The following is a 15,963-nucleotide window of genomic DNA, read 5'->3' as shown; positions in this document are numbered from 1 at the left end:
AAACAACAACAAATAAGTGATCAGTTGCTCACCTTTGTAACGCAGTCGCCTCGTCCAGCTCGGCATCACCCTCATCGATTCGTGCACCGCTACAACTACGGCATTTACAACATATAATACAGGGTGCCGCCAGCAGTAGCAGTGGTGAAGCGACCAACAACAATATACCGAAACCGGCAAAAATGCCAATCACTTGTGCTCTGTGCCACACCACAGAGGCACGGGAATGTCCAAGCTTGTTCTTACATGGACCACGATCATAGTGACGCAACAGAAAGTCGTCCTGTGAGGATGAAAGAGAGAGACAAATATGTTTAAAGAGAAATTGAAAGAGTGAATGACTACAAGAATAATAAGTACTCAACGCATTTTGGTTAATGTTTTGAAGCGTGTCAATGCCAGACCAAAAATACCTGAATCCTTTGCACAAAAACGACTTTGAAACCCATATAGGGTTTGTCCGGAAAGTAATAGGACTGAGTCGATTTAGAAAAATTTATAGAACCACTCGTTACAAATCTTTAATAACTAATAAAATAGGATTCTTCTGCGTCGATGCAGCGCTGCCAGTGCGATTTCCAAGCATTAAAGGCGTCACGGAAAGTATTCTCCGGAATAGCCTTGAGAGCCGAGGTGCATGCTGCTTGGATCCCTTCTGTTGTCTTGCCTTTAATCGGTCTTTTCAAGGTCAAGGAACCAAAGAAAAGTCCAGGGGGTCACATCTGCTGTAGGACGGCAGCGGAAGCGTTGGGATGTTGGCCTTGGTTAGGTCGTTGTTCAAAAGAAAGGCGGTGTAAGCCGGGGTGTTGTCGTGGTGCAACTTTCAATCGGCTGCGATGTCTTGTCGGACCCAATTGACCCTTGGTTTGAGTCTCTTGAGCACTTCACCGTACAATTTGGCGTTGACAGTTTGTCCAGGAGGAACAAATTCATGGTGGACGATGCCTTCGATGTCAAAAAAAAACAATTAGCATCGTATTACTTTGGATTTACTCATTCTTCCGATCTTCATCAGCGACCTCTTCCCGGACCTCCAAAAAAGCCTAGTGCTACCGAATCATACCACTTCTTGCTAAAGACGCAGATCGCAGATTTACCGAGTTTCACACAGAATTTAATCACATACCTCTACTGTAACGAACGCTGCATTTTCGGCTTGCACCACTCACAGAAACACGTCGCGCGAAAATGTTGGTCCTGACTCTCCAGGTCGTCAGAGACAAGTGACCAGCGCTCGTTCGTTAGTTAGGAACGCTCTCTACCAAATCCAGTTGCGCGCACGCTTCGAATTACAGTCGCGGCGGAAAAAAATCAGTCCTATTACTTTCCGGACAAGCCCTGTATATCATTATTGATGAAGAGAAGTGGGATTGTGAATATGCTGTCGAAACTGTTCAACAATCTAGTGTAAAGCGCTCCAAAACAAAACTAAGTTGCGCGCTATTAGCGCTAGATATTATATTTCTATCTGTTATATCCGAGTTGCCAGTATCTGACTAGCCCTTATGAGCTCACCTGAGGCTCAACCATTGACCAGTTAACCGCAAGAAGCTAGTGAACCTATCCGGTCCCATTCCTCAGTCAGTCAGACGAAAGTACCTGAGCTAGCAAGCTTATTAGCCTTCCAGTTTCCTGCGTTCCATTCTCATTAGGTGCTCAAACCAGTTTAATCATCAAATAACTCGATGCCAGAGATAAAGAGTCGATACATCACTTCAATGTCTCGAGCGTATACTATGTATCTTCACCGAATTTCGACTCTCACCATCATAAGAGAAAACTTTCAAAAAAGCAGGTCAGTAAACATAGTATTCTTAAGTACCCCAATTTAAGCCGAAAGCGAACACTTAGAGCCCATAACTTTAATCAACTAATAACGGTTGTTTTCACTATCAACTTGGGTCATTTCGTAAATGTTAGCAAAAGTGCTCTACTATTTAAATATTTAACTTTTATTATGGGTGTACTCACATCCAAGCTGGCCAAACAGTACCAGCAGAAGACGTGCTTGCAACGTTTGCACATCATCTGCGCGCAACCCTCGTCCTTCTCGATGGGCACAGCGCACATGGGACAACACTTGATGAGGTCATTGTCGAAGGGTATGCCAATGTCATCCTGACCGTCCGCCACCAAGCGACGACTGTTCTCCTCGCAAGTCATGTTCGGATGCCACTGAAAAACAAAAACACAAAAAAACGTTAAAAGGTAAAAATAACAAAATAATAAAAGCACAAATGGGTAAGTATAACCAACACACCCCATAAAGGTTGGCAGGTGAAGCGAGTGTCACAAGTACTTACCGCCTTCTTGCAGGCCGAGCAAAACTCATCTTTGCACGACGGACACTGCACGGCGCAGAGCGACTGTTGTGCGCCTTGGCTGTCAGTGAAAGTGGCTGTGTGTGTGCCACCGCTACCACCGCCGGTCGAGGTGGACGGTGTGGCATCGGAATGTGGACCTACGCCGACGAGGCAAACCGTTTCGCAGCCAGCACGCGGACACCAGGTGCGCGTCTTATCCATTTCGATTTCTGTTAGAGAGAAAGCAAAGGAACACTGTTGAGTTTAATATTCTTTTAAATTTGAAATTTTTTATATGCGGCAACTGAATTTATAGGTTAAGGCCGCCAATAGCAGCAAATATGTTACCTTTATTGAGTCGGTATCGATGATGCTTCTTCATCAGATTGGTGGTCGTCAAGTTGGCGATTTCGGGTAGTGTCATAATGCCTTGCGCCGGGCATTGGGCATCGGGACACGAGATCTCGTAAGCGCCTTCGGTAATTTCAAAGTCCACATAGGCCTTCATGCACTGTGAAGAGAAGAGAAAGAGAGAGTGAGCAATTATTAAAGAGTTCCACATACGAAATGACGGCATTTTCGACATTTTTTGAAGTGCTGCCAAATTAGTGTTGGCATTATACAAATACAAAACAACAAAAACAATAACAACAAAAGTGTACAAATTGAATTGCAAAGTGGCGCCTGCAATTATGCACCAGCGGTGGCCATTAAAAATTTAAAAGTTTCAAGTTTCTATGGCTACAAACGACAACAATATTAACAACAACAAAATAATAACGAAATCTGTGGACGAAAATAAACTAACACACTAATTGCGGCAACGCAAAGGATGGATACAGTTTAGGATGCGTCTTAAGCCTGCCACTCGCCACACACACACACAGTCATACACACATGAAAAAAGTAATTTCACAACTTTTGCCGAACGGAAAAGAGAGAAAAAATTTAGTGAAACTTGTAGCTTAAAAAACTAACCACAAACTGGAAATTTCCGCTTCCGTTAGAAAAACTTCGGCTACGGAGCAGCAGCCGTGAGCGCATGGAGTTGCAGTAAGTCTGTGCGCATATCGAGGGAGAGGTGCGGTAATTTTGTACGAAAAGAGATTACAACGACATTGTAAGGGCGCAAAAGTTTGTTGTTGAATTGTTGGCCACCAGCAGCAATTTTCAAATGCGATTTCGGCCAACTGTTCACCACATCGAAAAAATAACGACAAATTCACTAGCCACACGATGATTAGGTGGCTTCAAGCAGTTGTTTCAGCAACAGACGGCTTGTTTGAATTTGTATTTAATATTTTAATTATTTCTGCTTGAGAGTTTTTTAATTTTTTAACTCCTGATCTAGTACTCCATGGAGCACTTGCTCACTTGGGTTCATTAAAATTGCTTTCTAACTATTCGAAATAAATTGTTTAAAGTAAAACTGATTAATACGAGTATAAATCATATAATAATAATCAACAAATCACGTTTTCGCTTTATTCCATTGAAAAGTCTCCCATTTTGACCGAACACAGGCATAGAATGGTGTAGATCGTAGAAAGTGTGTACTTTTGGTTCAAGACTGTGTGCCTCACATTCGGTACCCATGCATTAAATAGAAAATGTACTATTATGAGCAAAAAATAGTAAGACTTTGTTCATAATTTTAAAATTTTTAATTTATTCTTCAAAATCTATGCCGTCCTCCTCAAAGGAATCCTGCTTGGCACCAAACACCTGTTCCAAGGTTTTTTTTCCCCTTCAAAGTAATAAAAACCTGAATAGCCAGAAGTCACCAAACACCTGTTCCAGTATGCGACACCGGTCGGCTTATATTTCATTTTTTACGAATTTGCAAACGACGCAAAATGACAGTTTGGTCGGTCAGAAGGAATTCGGAGTACACCACACCTCGATAATCGAAGATAACTGTCAACATAATCTGGTTTTTGATCTGCTTTGACGTGGTTTTTCGGCTTCGGTTCCCCTTTGCCACGATATTCGGCCAATTGATCGTCTGTTTTCGGGTCGTAAGCATAGATCCAAAACTCCCGCCAGTAATAATACGTTTCATGACATACTGGTAGTCGGCACTGTTTCACAGAGATTAACGCGACACTGTTTTTCGAAAAAATTTAGTAAATTTGGAACCAATCGTGATTTCACTTTTCTTATGTCCAAATGATCTTTCAAAATGGCTTTCATGTATCCTTCCGATATTCCAACAATGTCAGTAAGATCTCTGACTGTTAATGTCGATGGCCGTCCTGGACGTAGTTCGTCGTCAACACGTTTTTGACCCTCTTTGAATAATTTGTACCAATCAAAAACACTTTCTCGAGACAGAAAATTATCACCGAAGGGCTTTTCCAATTCTCCTATCCTCCTCTTCTTTGTTGAATAATTTACTTCATCGTAAAAATCGCCGAATGCTCATTATGTATTTTAAAGAGACAAGCTTATACTAAGCTCAAATGACTGTGATGACACTGATAGTCATACCAACCTAGGAAAAAATCTAGTTATGGGTAGTAGGTATGGTTGTGGTGTGATTTCGCTCATTTCAAAACTGTGCCATTCAGGCATCTTGGGAACAGAATGCTCAACAATTTGTTAAAATAGTTCAAGTAGTTCCGGAGTTATGAAGCTGTAGTCACATCCATAGTTCAATTTGTAAACTCATTCGTATGAAGGACTAATAAATCTGGCATTATTGCTTAGCGAGATCAAAATGTTTGAATATCTAAACAATACTTTTATATGGAGAGTGGGCCTGATCATTACTCGAATTCGTCCATTTTCTTCGTTATATAAGGTGGTTAAATACAATGCTTTTACTAAATTATGCAGAGAACATTAAATTTTTAAAAAGTCGGGACAATATTATCTTTTCAAAAACCTTAGAACCATATTATCACATTAAATGTACATTAAAGTCCGATTCTATCCATTTATAAAATCAGATTTCATTGGACCATGGTCCGTATTCTTTGCAATAAGTCGAAGTAACTTTTTTCAGCATTCATCTTGCATATATTTATCAGATGGTATATAAAAATATAGATATATCTTTTTCGGATCATTGCTGCTCAAACAAGTTTGTTGGAGGAGGACAGTCCGGAAAGGAAGGAACCGAACCACTTTGCTCGGGCTAGATGCTTGTATATATCTTAGTATATATATATATATCGCGAGATCTTTTTCTGAAAGAAGAAGAGACGGAGTCGCTCATGCGCGGTCAATACGCATTATGTTCTTGTTCAAATCAGTTCCCAGTACGAACTTCGACATTTTTTGTTTTTAATTGCTTTCCAGGGTTGCAATCGTGCTCGGTTTTAAAAGACTTTTAATCATATATAAATTGGAGAACAACAAAAGAAAAGAAATGCAATAAATTTTCCAACTTGAGTTTGTAGACTCGAATCAACCTGGGAAGTTCTCTTTTGATGTTGCACATTTCCAACTCGACCTTGTGAATGAATCGAGTCTGGAAACTCGAGTTGGAAATGAGCAACACCAAAAGAGAATTTTCCTCTAATGAGCAACAAAAGTCTCCATGCGTAAATGCGGTCTTATTAATTTCTGGTACACAAATCTTAGAACTAAGCAATTTTTATTCAGGCTAGATTGATAAGTAAAAAATATCATAATTTCAATATTTAGGGAAAGGATCGGTAGAGATTTTGCAATATATAGATGTGAGTACCATAAGTTCAGCTCAGCAAGACGCTCATTCCTTCGAATTTAACTGAACGGATTGGATGCTAGGTATAAGACTTCAGTATAGTAAAGATAAAATTCGAAAACAAACGAAAATTCTTTTTTTTTTGTTTTACAAGACAAAAAAATCAAACAAAACCTTCCCATTAACAGTTACATGAATGGCAGTCGGAATTGCACCCGAAATGAATTCAGCACATTATTTGCCTTTATTCACTCCCAACAACTGGATTATCCACACACGTTTCTGAATCACTGCGAAGCGCTTAGCTAAACTTTGGTGGATATTTTTGCTTTCTACAAAAATAAACTGGAAATTGTTGCTTTTGCTGGTCGTTGGAAATCAGTTGCTGCGGTGAAAAGTTTCAACCGTACAATGGCAATATCTGCACAATGTTGCAATGCGCACAAACCCATTCACACACGGATGCATACTCGATCACGTGTATTGTTATGGAAATTGTGTGTGTGTGTGTGTGTGTGTGTGTGTTCCTCTGCCCGGCCGTCATACTTAGTTGCCGTTGCTGTGTTTTGCTCTGCTCCTCTGCCTCGACACTCCATCACTGTCAGTGGCAAGCAGCGTTGCAGCAAAGCAGTGCCAACAACAATTACAATAACAACAGCTGCATTTAAAGCGTTTACTCGCATTGCGATTGCAGCCTTTTGTAGTTGCAACACCAAAACTGTGCAGTTGCTGTTGTTGTTATTGTTGTTATTAGTTTTCGCAAATGTTTACGTTTATCTGCAATTGTTGCATTTAGTTTGATTGTTATTTTATTTTTATTTCATTATTGTGTGTTTTATTTCGTTTTGTAGTACAAAGCTTTATTTTCATGCTTTTAATGCGCTGAGAGAGTAAGTAAGCTTCGGTGTACAGCGTATGGCTGGTATTTTTAGAGCAAAGGTTACGGTGTATATTAAAGAAAATGAGATTTTTGTGGTGCATTTGGTGCAATTAATTCTTATGGAACTAATATAAAATTGTTTGTTGTTGTAGTGACATAAAACATTCCTGAATTCGTGGAATGGTGTCGAGTCCTTGGCCGGATAAAAATCCGATTACGTTCCGGTTACTTAGGCCCGACTGTCGTGAAAACCGATATCCAAAATAGTTTAAGCACACGGTTCTAGAAGTCAGCTCTAGAAAATATTGGCCGGACAAAGACCAGCGTCGAAAAAATAAAAACTTAACAAAACGGCGGCGTTTTCAAATAATTTTTTCAACCCAAAAGTTTTTTTGGCCAGCAAAAATTCAATTTCTGCTTCAATCAAAAAGTGGTAGGCCATTGTATGGAGTTCTACGAGCATACTCAGAATATTTAGAGAAAATATATTAAGTGGTTATAGAAATTCAGCAAGAAAATCGCCATACAAATTACGAAAGATGGACCAGGGATAGTAAAGCGAATATAATGTCTCTGCCATTACGTGTGGTAGCAGGTGCGGATGCCTCAGTCAATATCTCGACACCAGAATCGTATAGAAAGACAGATAACCTGTCAATCTTAAACCAATTTTTCAAGAAACCACTGACACTTCATTCAGAAAAAACAACGGTTTATGGGCCGGTGGAACCAGCGCGCCAGTTCGTTTCCTTTTGCCGGTGAGTACGTAATTGGATATTCCTGTTATCGCATCATAATAACCGACTGTTTAATGCCTGAAATTGAAATTTGTGGTCTCGGCGACATTTGGTTTCAACAAGGTGGTCCCACGTTCGATAAATCTAATCTCTCCTATCCAATTGTCAATCTCTCTAACGCAAAAGCGAACTATCAAATCACAGTTTGTCTGATCGGACCCATTTTCGGGTACTTCTGGGGCAAAAGACATTTATCCCCAGAATGAAAAGAAGGTATCATATTCAATCTTCTCAAGAAAGACGATCAGACAAAGTGTATCATCTGAGCATGGTGAATAAAGTATGCAACATACGCATCGAGCGCGTGATAACGAAATTGAGCAAAATATAAAAGCAGATTTTTTGCAGTTTGCACCTGCATTGACCAAGTAAATAGCAAACGTGTAATAGTGGAGCAATTATTCGAATGGCGCCTTCCTCTATCTCATCTTTATCAACTTTCAACAGGCATTGGATATACTTCATCATCAAGCAATCTGAAACGCTTTAATTTGTAGAGAGATCCACTCAAAACTGATAGGAATGTTTAACTCTGATGCGAATTGTCGTATTTCATACAAAAAAAAACTCAGTAAACGAACAAAAGTAGAGGTGGGCATCTGTTAAAGCTGATTTCTGACACCGCTTTCGTTTAAAACCATATTAGATAACGTAATGGCAGGAATTGTAGTATAAGTAGACGGATCGAAGACCTAGATTTTGCAGACGATATATGCTTAATGGCACACACTATTGCTGACATGGGAAAAAATTAGCTATGGTGCAAGAGACTGCAGCGAAAGTAGGCCTCAGGTCGGCCGGTAACTTCAAAGTCGATGGCATAGAGCTCAAAGAAGTGTATTCCTGGGCAGATTTATAGAAGCAACCGAGAATCAAAGGTAGACATCATCAACCGTATAAAGAAGGCCAATCAAGTTGTCGGCGACCTCCATGCGGTCTGGTGCTCCTGGATCATTCTTTGGCGTACCAAAATAAAAATATTCGACACCAATGTCAAGTCCACACTTTTCTACGGCTGGCACACATGGAATATCGTAGCTTCTGAAATAAAAAAACTGCAAAGATTTACATAGCGATATTTTCCGTATTTACTGGCCCGTCATCGTCTCCCACACGGACTTGTTCTCATGCACAAACCCAACACCTCTATGGGCAGATATGCTGAAAAGAAAATGGTGCTAGCTCGGGCATGTACTTAGGCGAGATACAGGCACAATCACCTGGAACGCTATCGACTGGAATTCACAAGGCAGCCGATGGAAAGGCCGTTTCATTATAATATGGAGAAGGAATTTGGTCATTGAAATATCAAAGATAAAATCAAGATCAAAATAAATAAAAGAGTCTCATTGTGTCTCCTCACTTCCACGCAGAGCCATTGGGCATAATATATATTGGGCAGTTTTACACTGATGGAATAATGTCTCTAGCGGAAAAATGGTAAACAGTGCTCGACCAAAATGGTACAGATTTGTTTATTTATTTATTATTATAGTTGAAGTTTGATTAGAAATACGAAAACACTTTTTCGACTACCCAATAATATAACATCATTATACCCAACGAGTTAGAATCAAAAAAATTACATATTTAATAATACTAGTCGTATATTTACGAGTACAAGACTTCATTTGGTTCGATGACTAATCACCGCATTTGCAATTCAAAGCCCTCTCATGCACCCATTTATGCGATTTCACCAATTGCTGAAACCATTAACAAGTTGACAGCTAAGAATTGGAAAACTTGCAGCGAACCAAGCAAGGAAAAACAAAAACAACCAACAGAATGAGGAATATGTAAAGGAGATATTAAAAAGTGAGAGAAGAGAATGGTTAAAGCTGAAAAAGCCAGCAAAGGGGAATACAAATCGCAAGCTAAACATATTAAGCACACACATATGTGCGCACAGCCGTATTTTATTGCATGCAACAATTGCAGCAGAGCGCCACAGAGCTTACTGCGGTTGCAGTGCGTCCCATCGATGGTGTAGTGATGGCGATGAAGGTGAAAAGAACGCTTACTTACGACAAAATGCACCCCACAGCGTGCCGGCCGCTGAGGCAATCAGTAAATCCTGTGACTCACTGGCGAGTGTCGTGCGGCACGTAATGTGCGCCTTGCTGACCACGAGCTGAGCTGTTTTTAGTTTTTGCTTTAATATGTTTTTTTTAACTTTTCTTATGCTTCATATGGTTGTAGAATGCTAAGCGCGTACTCGCCGAATGCCCCACTTTGCGCTGGCTGACCGATTTCCCTGGCATACAGCTAGGCGCACGCCTCACATCTGTTTGTGAGTATGTGTGTGTGTGCACACATGCATATTGCATAAGACAAAAAGAAAAATAAGAAGTGAGTGTGTGGGTTGCTTGGTGCTTTTAGCCACTGCACTCTACGCCTCTCTCTCACCACTGACCGTTTTCGCTTGTCCTTGCTGTGTGTGTGTGTGTGAAGTACGTTGCATGTTAAAATAACCATACATGCAGCACTTTTTGCTGCTGCTTCTATCAATTTTTTTGCACGCGCCGCTGCCACATGTGACTTGCATCTCAATGTGGACGCTGCCTCAGTGGAAAACTCATTTATGCGCACACACACACAAACAAATACAACACATATGGCATATATATGGGGGACCAGCAAGCAATATTCTTTCACATTTATTCATCATCCAGCAGCAAAGGGAACTCGTGGTCCAACTATTTTTACTTTTACATATTTTAAAGCTTTTTTTTGCCATTGAGGCAAGAAAGGGTCAGGTCAGTAAAGGCACTCTTTGCTCCGTTTGGCTCGCATTCGCTTCGTTGGCTGATCAACTGAGCTTGCACAAAAACTGTTAAAGAAAATATATTTGCGCCACTTACACAGAAAAAGAAAAACAAAAAAACAACAACAAAAATAAAAACGAAAACGAACAACGAAGTGCCTTAGCTGAAGCCAGTCAAGTTTAGTTGACGAACTGTTTGCATTTTGCATCTGTGCAAACACAAATATATTCATTTTATTTGCTTGCGTTCTTCTTCTCTCTAACAACACTAACGAGTTATTATCGTTGTTTGCGCTTGTAGTTTGTCATTATTTGCCATTGTTGTTGGCCGGCATCCATCTGCTGCGCACGGCCCTCATGAATACCAAGCGAGCAAGCGTGTGCTGGTATGTGTTTGGCGAGCGTGCTCTCGGCCTTTGCGTCCACATTCTGCCGCACCAAGTCTACTCCATTAACTTGGCCCTACAAACACGCACCCATACATACACATAACCATAAGCCAGTCCTTATGGTTGGCATTGTCCTGCATATCTGCACTCATCCTGCTTCGCTTACATTCTTTATGCTCGGCACGTTTCGCCAGCATTCCATTGTAGCTACGCATATTTTCTGCGTGGAAAAGCACAACATTTATTTATATATTGATTTGCGGCAACAACAACGTGCGCATTTTCGCTTGCTTTTTTGTCAACAGCGCAATGTGTAAGTAGTTGGTTGGAGTTTATTTTCGACATTATTTACTGTTGTCTCATTATTTGCGAAATGATAAATTTTATTATGTTTTTGCTAATGGATTTTCGTTGGAAAGTTGGTGGGTGTCTTTCAACTGAGTGTGTTAAAGAAAGATCAAATGGCTCTCTAGCTGAATAATAAATAGCAGACGTTAGATGTACTGCTATATGTAAACTATAAAAAAGAAAAATATTAATTTCCATTCCCGCAAGTTCAGCGGGATGTCTCTCAAGTCCTTAAGACCCCCACAGCTGGGAGAGGCTAGCCTTACTAAGGGCAAAGGGATCGCTAGACCTCTTGTAATCGATCTTGTGCCTTTTCTTGCTAGTTCATTAGCTTTATAATTGCCTGCGATTCGGTTGTGGCCTGGCACCCAAAACAGTCTTATCACAAAGAGACTCGATGCTATTGATAGGTTACGAACTTCTTGGCCAAGAACACTCTTTATGAGTTCAAACTATCTGAGTGGATGGTTATTTCTCTCCGAGGTAGTAAAATATCTTATAGTCAGTAACTTCGGCTTGAAAAACACCAATATTTAGAAAGTCTGGAGTTGATAGAAGCTTCTGAGTAAATCTCTCCACAAACGCCTGAATCAGTAGAGGAAATGACTTCCCACCAACAACTTCACCGGTATATTAGAGTTCGGTTTGTGAAATACTAAAAACATACTCAATTTTAAATCGATATTTACAATAATTTTTCAGATACAGCCTACTAAAATGTAGCGCTCAGTTCAATCGCGGAGGCAAATGATTCGATCACTATCAACTTTCTGGTATTTCTGCATGTTCTATATATGGTTCTCCATGTCTACAAGTATTTTGTTCCGATAAAAAGTCGAATTTTGGCTGGACAAAATTTTTGGTAAAATGCCAAAATTAGGTAATGTGAACTTTTAATTTTTTCAACCGCTAGTCATTTTTACGAACAATATTTATAACAGTAGTTTTTTTATAATTCCGAAAAAATCGCATAGTTTTATATATCTGTCCCACTCGGTTTGCTACTTGTCTAAGTGCCCTACTGAACACGCTTTCTCAAGGACAAAGGCGGGATACACTAAAAATATAGCGTCAATAGGAGTAGCAGTTAATATCTGAATGATATGCATGACAATGAAATTCTACATTACGTAGAGACCTCATAGCCGGACATAGGCCATAATGGAGAAATTTCATGAACACAGCGTTTTCAATATTATTTTCGTACAAAAGAAGTTCCTATAACCGGACGTGAGTATGTTTCAATGACCGGACACGGGCGCTATTTTCGTAATATTTCGTTCTAATAAAAAGACAAAATTTCATAAAATGTGCAAAGGAAATTGTGTACAATTTGTAATTGCCGCTTTTTTCCTAATGATTGTTGTTGTTTTGAGACAGTGTGTTTTCGAAGAACAATACGTAGAATAATCACAGTAAACAAATTTTCCTGCGCTGGTGCCGTCCGCGGTTAGCCGTGGCTCTACGAAAACTAATGGTATAATTTCATTCATTCACTTCTGGCTGACATTGGCGCGCCTTTATTAGTTCAATAGAAATATAGTTCGGCGATGTAGCTTCAGACTCTAAGAATAACTTTTAAACACTCATTTTTGGCACGCCCCCATATGGATAACTCCCTTAGTCGGTCATAAACACGTGTAGTTGTCTGTTTATGAGGAATTTCACTATATACATACATATATACTTCGTTATGAGCATAAAAGTTATCATTTTTCACATGATGGTCACAGTTGATTTTAAGTGCACAATTAACTATGAAATATTCATACGAAAATGCTCCATGGGCGGGAGCTAGGGTCGAAATATTTATAAACATCATATTTATCCACCGATTTAGCTTATATTGGCATTGTATCAACAAAATATTATAAAAAATTGAACGACAAATATATCCGAACGATGGTGATAAATAAAAAAATAAATTAAATAAAAAAAAATAAATTAAATAAAAAATTAAATATAAGAAAATAAACTATATTTCTTGAAATACTTTTTCGTATGTTCACATGCATTATGGTATTCCTTACAACATTCGCCACTTGCAGACTAATGCATAGTTCTTGCTATGACAAATACAAAGAAAATAAATTGACAATAGGAAAATTTAGAAGATATGCTTTTCACACTTATCTTTTTCATTAGAAAGAAAAGAGAAAGTGTCGCCATAAGCTCCTATAATGCAGCCTTTCTTTTTTATTGTTTTGGTAGGACATTTGACAGCTTTAATGATAAAATAATGACACGATGACGAAAAATATCAATATCACACTTCTGAATTGCGAAAGAAAATCGCTATAATCAGTTAACAGTTTCCCAGCCATTGTTAAATGAAAATATTAAATATGGTCCTATGATAATCGGTTCTACCTTTACTAAATGAGTCCAAATTTGTTAGTTAGACAAGATCTTCAACTCTTCAGTTTCTTCAAAATTGTTTGGAAAATATTTTATAGTGCTACCAACAAAACATTATTTTTTTTTTCCTATAAAACTAATTAATGACAAATTAATAAAATGGGAGGAGTTACTATACATACAGGAATATGCAAAATGCATGGCACATATGGCGGACAAATACACTCAAGATCTTGTATGGTAATCTGAAATATTATTGACAATATACTATATCAGATATGTATATTTATTTTTATTTTTAAACATAAAGCAAACTAATTATTCTTTGGTGCAATTCCAGTTTAATAAATTGACTATATACATTAGAGTGATTCAAAAAAAAAAAAAAATTTTCGTTTGATACTCGGTAAAATAGGTTCCTAGACACCTCTAAGAAAGCCTCTCAAGGCCTACTTAAAAAAATATATTGTTCTTTAGATTTTGTAGGAAATTGAATGCTCTACAAAAAAGGTCTATTATGATTTTTTCGTAAACCCAAACGTTTAAAAGATATTAACAGTTAAAGTTTGATTATTTTTGGGAAAATTTTTTATTTCTTATGAATTTTATAACTCAATGAAAAAAATTATTATGAATAGATTTTTGGAGAGGCTTTCTTAGAGGTGTCTAGGAACCTATTTTTCCGAGTACCAAACGAAAAAAAAAATTTTTTTTTTTTGAATCACTCTAATATACATAATATAAATATTTATTAATAATAATAGCAACCAACAATTCATTCTATCAAGTTACCACACAACACAATAAAAAAAATATATTTTTCGGTAAATCCTCTGATATCCTCAAATTATGCCACAAAAAGCGTCCTGCTGTGCAAAGCTAACACCCTTTAATTACGATCAAGCTGCGAATGCTTAAAAAACATATATATGTATATATACGAATATATATATATTGTGATGTGTGCTACACATGATGTACAAGGACATCAAATTACCTAAGAATATTACTTGCAAGTTGTTGAGTGAAAATGTATAAATGTTCATATATAATACATATCTATATAGTATATGGTATTTAGCCACGTGTTGTCGGATACCGCAAATATGAGGTGAGACATATTTACAAAGCCAAAACAAATTAATTAATAAACGTGAGCTGAAAATGAAGGACGATGAAGGAAAATGGCAAAGACTGGGGCCATTAAGAAAAAAGAAAACAGAGAAAAACCAAAAACACACATACATATGTATGTATATACAGAGCGAAACAAAAATATTAAACATATATGTATGTTTATATGTATGTATATACATATGGCTTCGTTGAAAAGGTTGTCGCATGTGTTGAAATATTTTCGCTGCAGATTGCCTTTTGCATTTCTTTTGCTTTTATTATATACATACACACATACATATAACATGTAAGTGAATGTGGCAGACAGCGTGACAGTGTCATTAGGAAAGGCACGCAGCAATAAAAAGCAGCTATAAAAGTTTAAGCACTTAATAAATGTACACCGAATTGTTGAACATTAAAAGTGGCCATAATTTTGGGTATGAACTGGTGTGCGTAACCAATTTGCATGCACACATACATACATACGTTTATATGGCATGGTGTGTCACCTATTCGTCTGCTTATAATGAAAGGGGTGATTCAACCAACCTAACCTATGTAAGTATTTCTTGGTGTCGTCTACGTAAGTACAATGTATAAATATGTTTGTCTAAGCACAATGAGGAAGTTTCATTTTCCAAAGTAAACAAATTTGACATTTAATATCCTTTCACATGTAATATAAAGAGTATGTATGTTACTCTTATTTTTGATAGAACACTCTTCAGGTTTCCTATTGTAGTATTATAAAAGTCCATGGAAATTTTATAATAATATCCAGCAGTGGTTTCTCATCGTATCAAGTAACTAAGTTGTACATTAGGGTCATACATTTTTTTACGGGAAGGGAAAGATTTTTGTATTTTTTACTCTGGCGCCTGATAACCTGTGTCTGAAGTAAAGAAAACTGATATTCAGTTATTTTTTCGACTATTTGGTGAAACGCCGCAACAAGTTACATTTTTTTTTTATTTTCTTGTTTAAAATAGCAATTAGTAAAATATGGGCCAATAACATTTTTTAATGATAAAAATAATATGGTTTCATTTGAAAAAATTTGGAGGTATGTATCGTTACCTAAAATGCAAAATAACGTAATCGAAATTGAGTTTTTTATTGCTTACGATTCACCACAACATAATACATATATGTAGCATAAAATTTTCAGCTCCGCTGTCAGATATAACCAATGTATAACCAATATATAACCACTGTATAACCAATATATAAGTAATATATAACCAATGTATAACCAATACATAACCATTTTATAACCAAACTCAATTTTTTTCAATATGAGTGGTTTCTCTTATATCGTTTTTCCTTCCC

General features: G+C 37.8%; 1 protein-coding gene across 3 annotated transcripts in view; it reads right to left on the bottom strand.

The window, feature by feature from the left end:
- LOC126756875 (uncharacterized) overlaps nt 1-15,963 on the bottom strand; it is a 375,204-nt gene that overhangs the window by 4,608 nt on the left and 354,633 nt on the right. For all 3 annotated transcript variants that reach the window (XM_050470358.1, XM_050470359.1, XM_050470360.1), the window contains 4 exons: nt 2,652-2,814; nt 2,304-2,533; nt 1,972-2,175; nt 33-283 (listed from right to left, as the gene is read on the bottom strand). In XM_050470358.1, coding sequence (XP_050326315.1) covers nt 33-283; nt 1,972-2,175; nt 2,304-2,533; nt 2,652-2,814 — 848 coding nt within the window. The remainder of the gene's footprint in view (nt 1-32; nt 284-1,971; nt 2,176-2,303; nt 2,534-2,651; nt 2,815-15,963) is intronic.

This window comes from Bactrocera neohumeralis, chromosome 4, assembly GCF_024586455.1.
Source record: "Bactrocera neohumeralis isolate Rockhampton chromosome 4, APGP_CSIRO_Bneo_wtdbg2-racon-allhic-juicebox.fasta_v2, whole genome shotgun sequence".
NCBI classification, from domain to species: Eukaryota; Metazoa; Arthropoda; class Insecta; order Diptera; family Tephritidae; genus Bactrocera; species Bactrocera neohumeralis.
The sequence above is the reverse complement of the archived record's forward strand: the minus strand, read 5'-3'. Positions and strand labels throughout refer to the sequence as shown.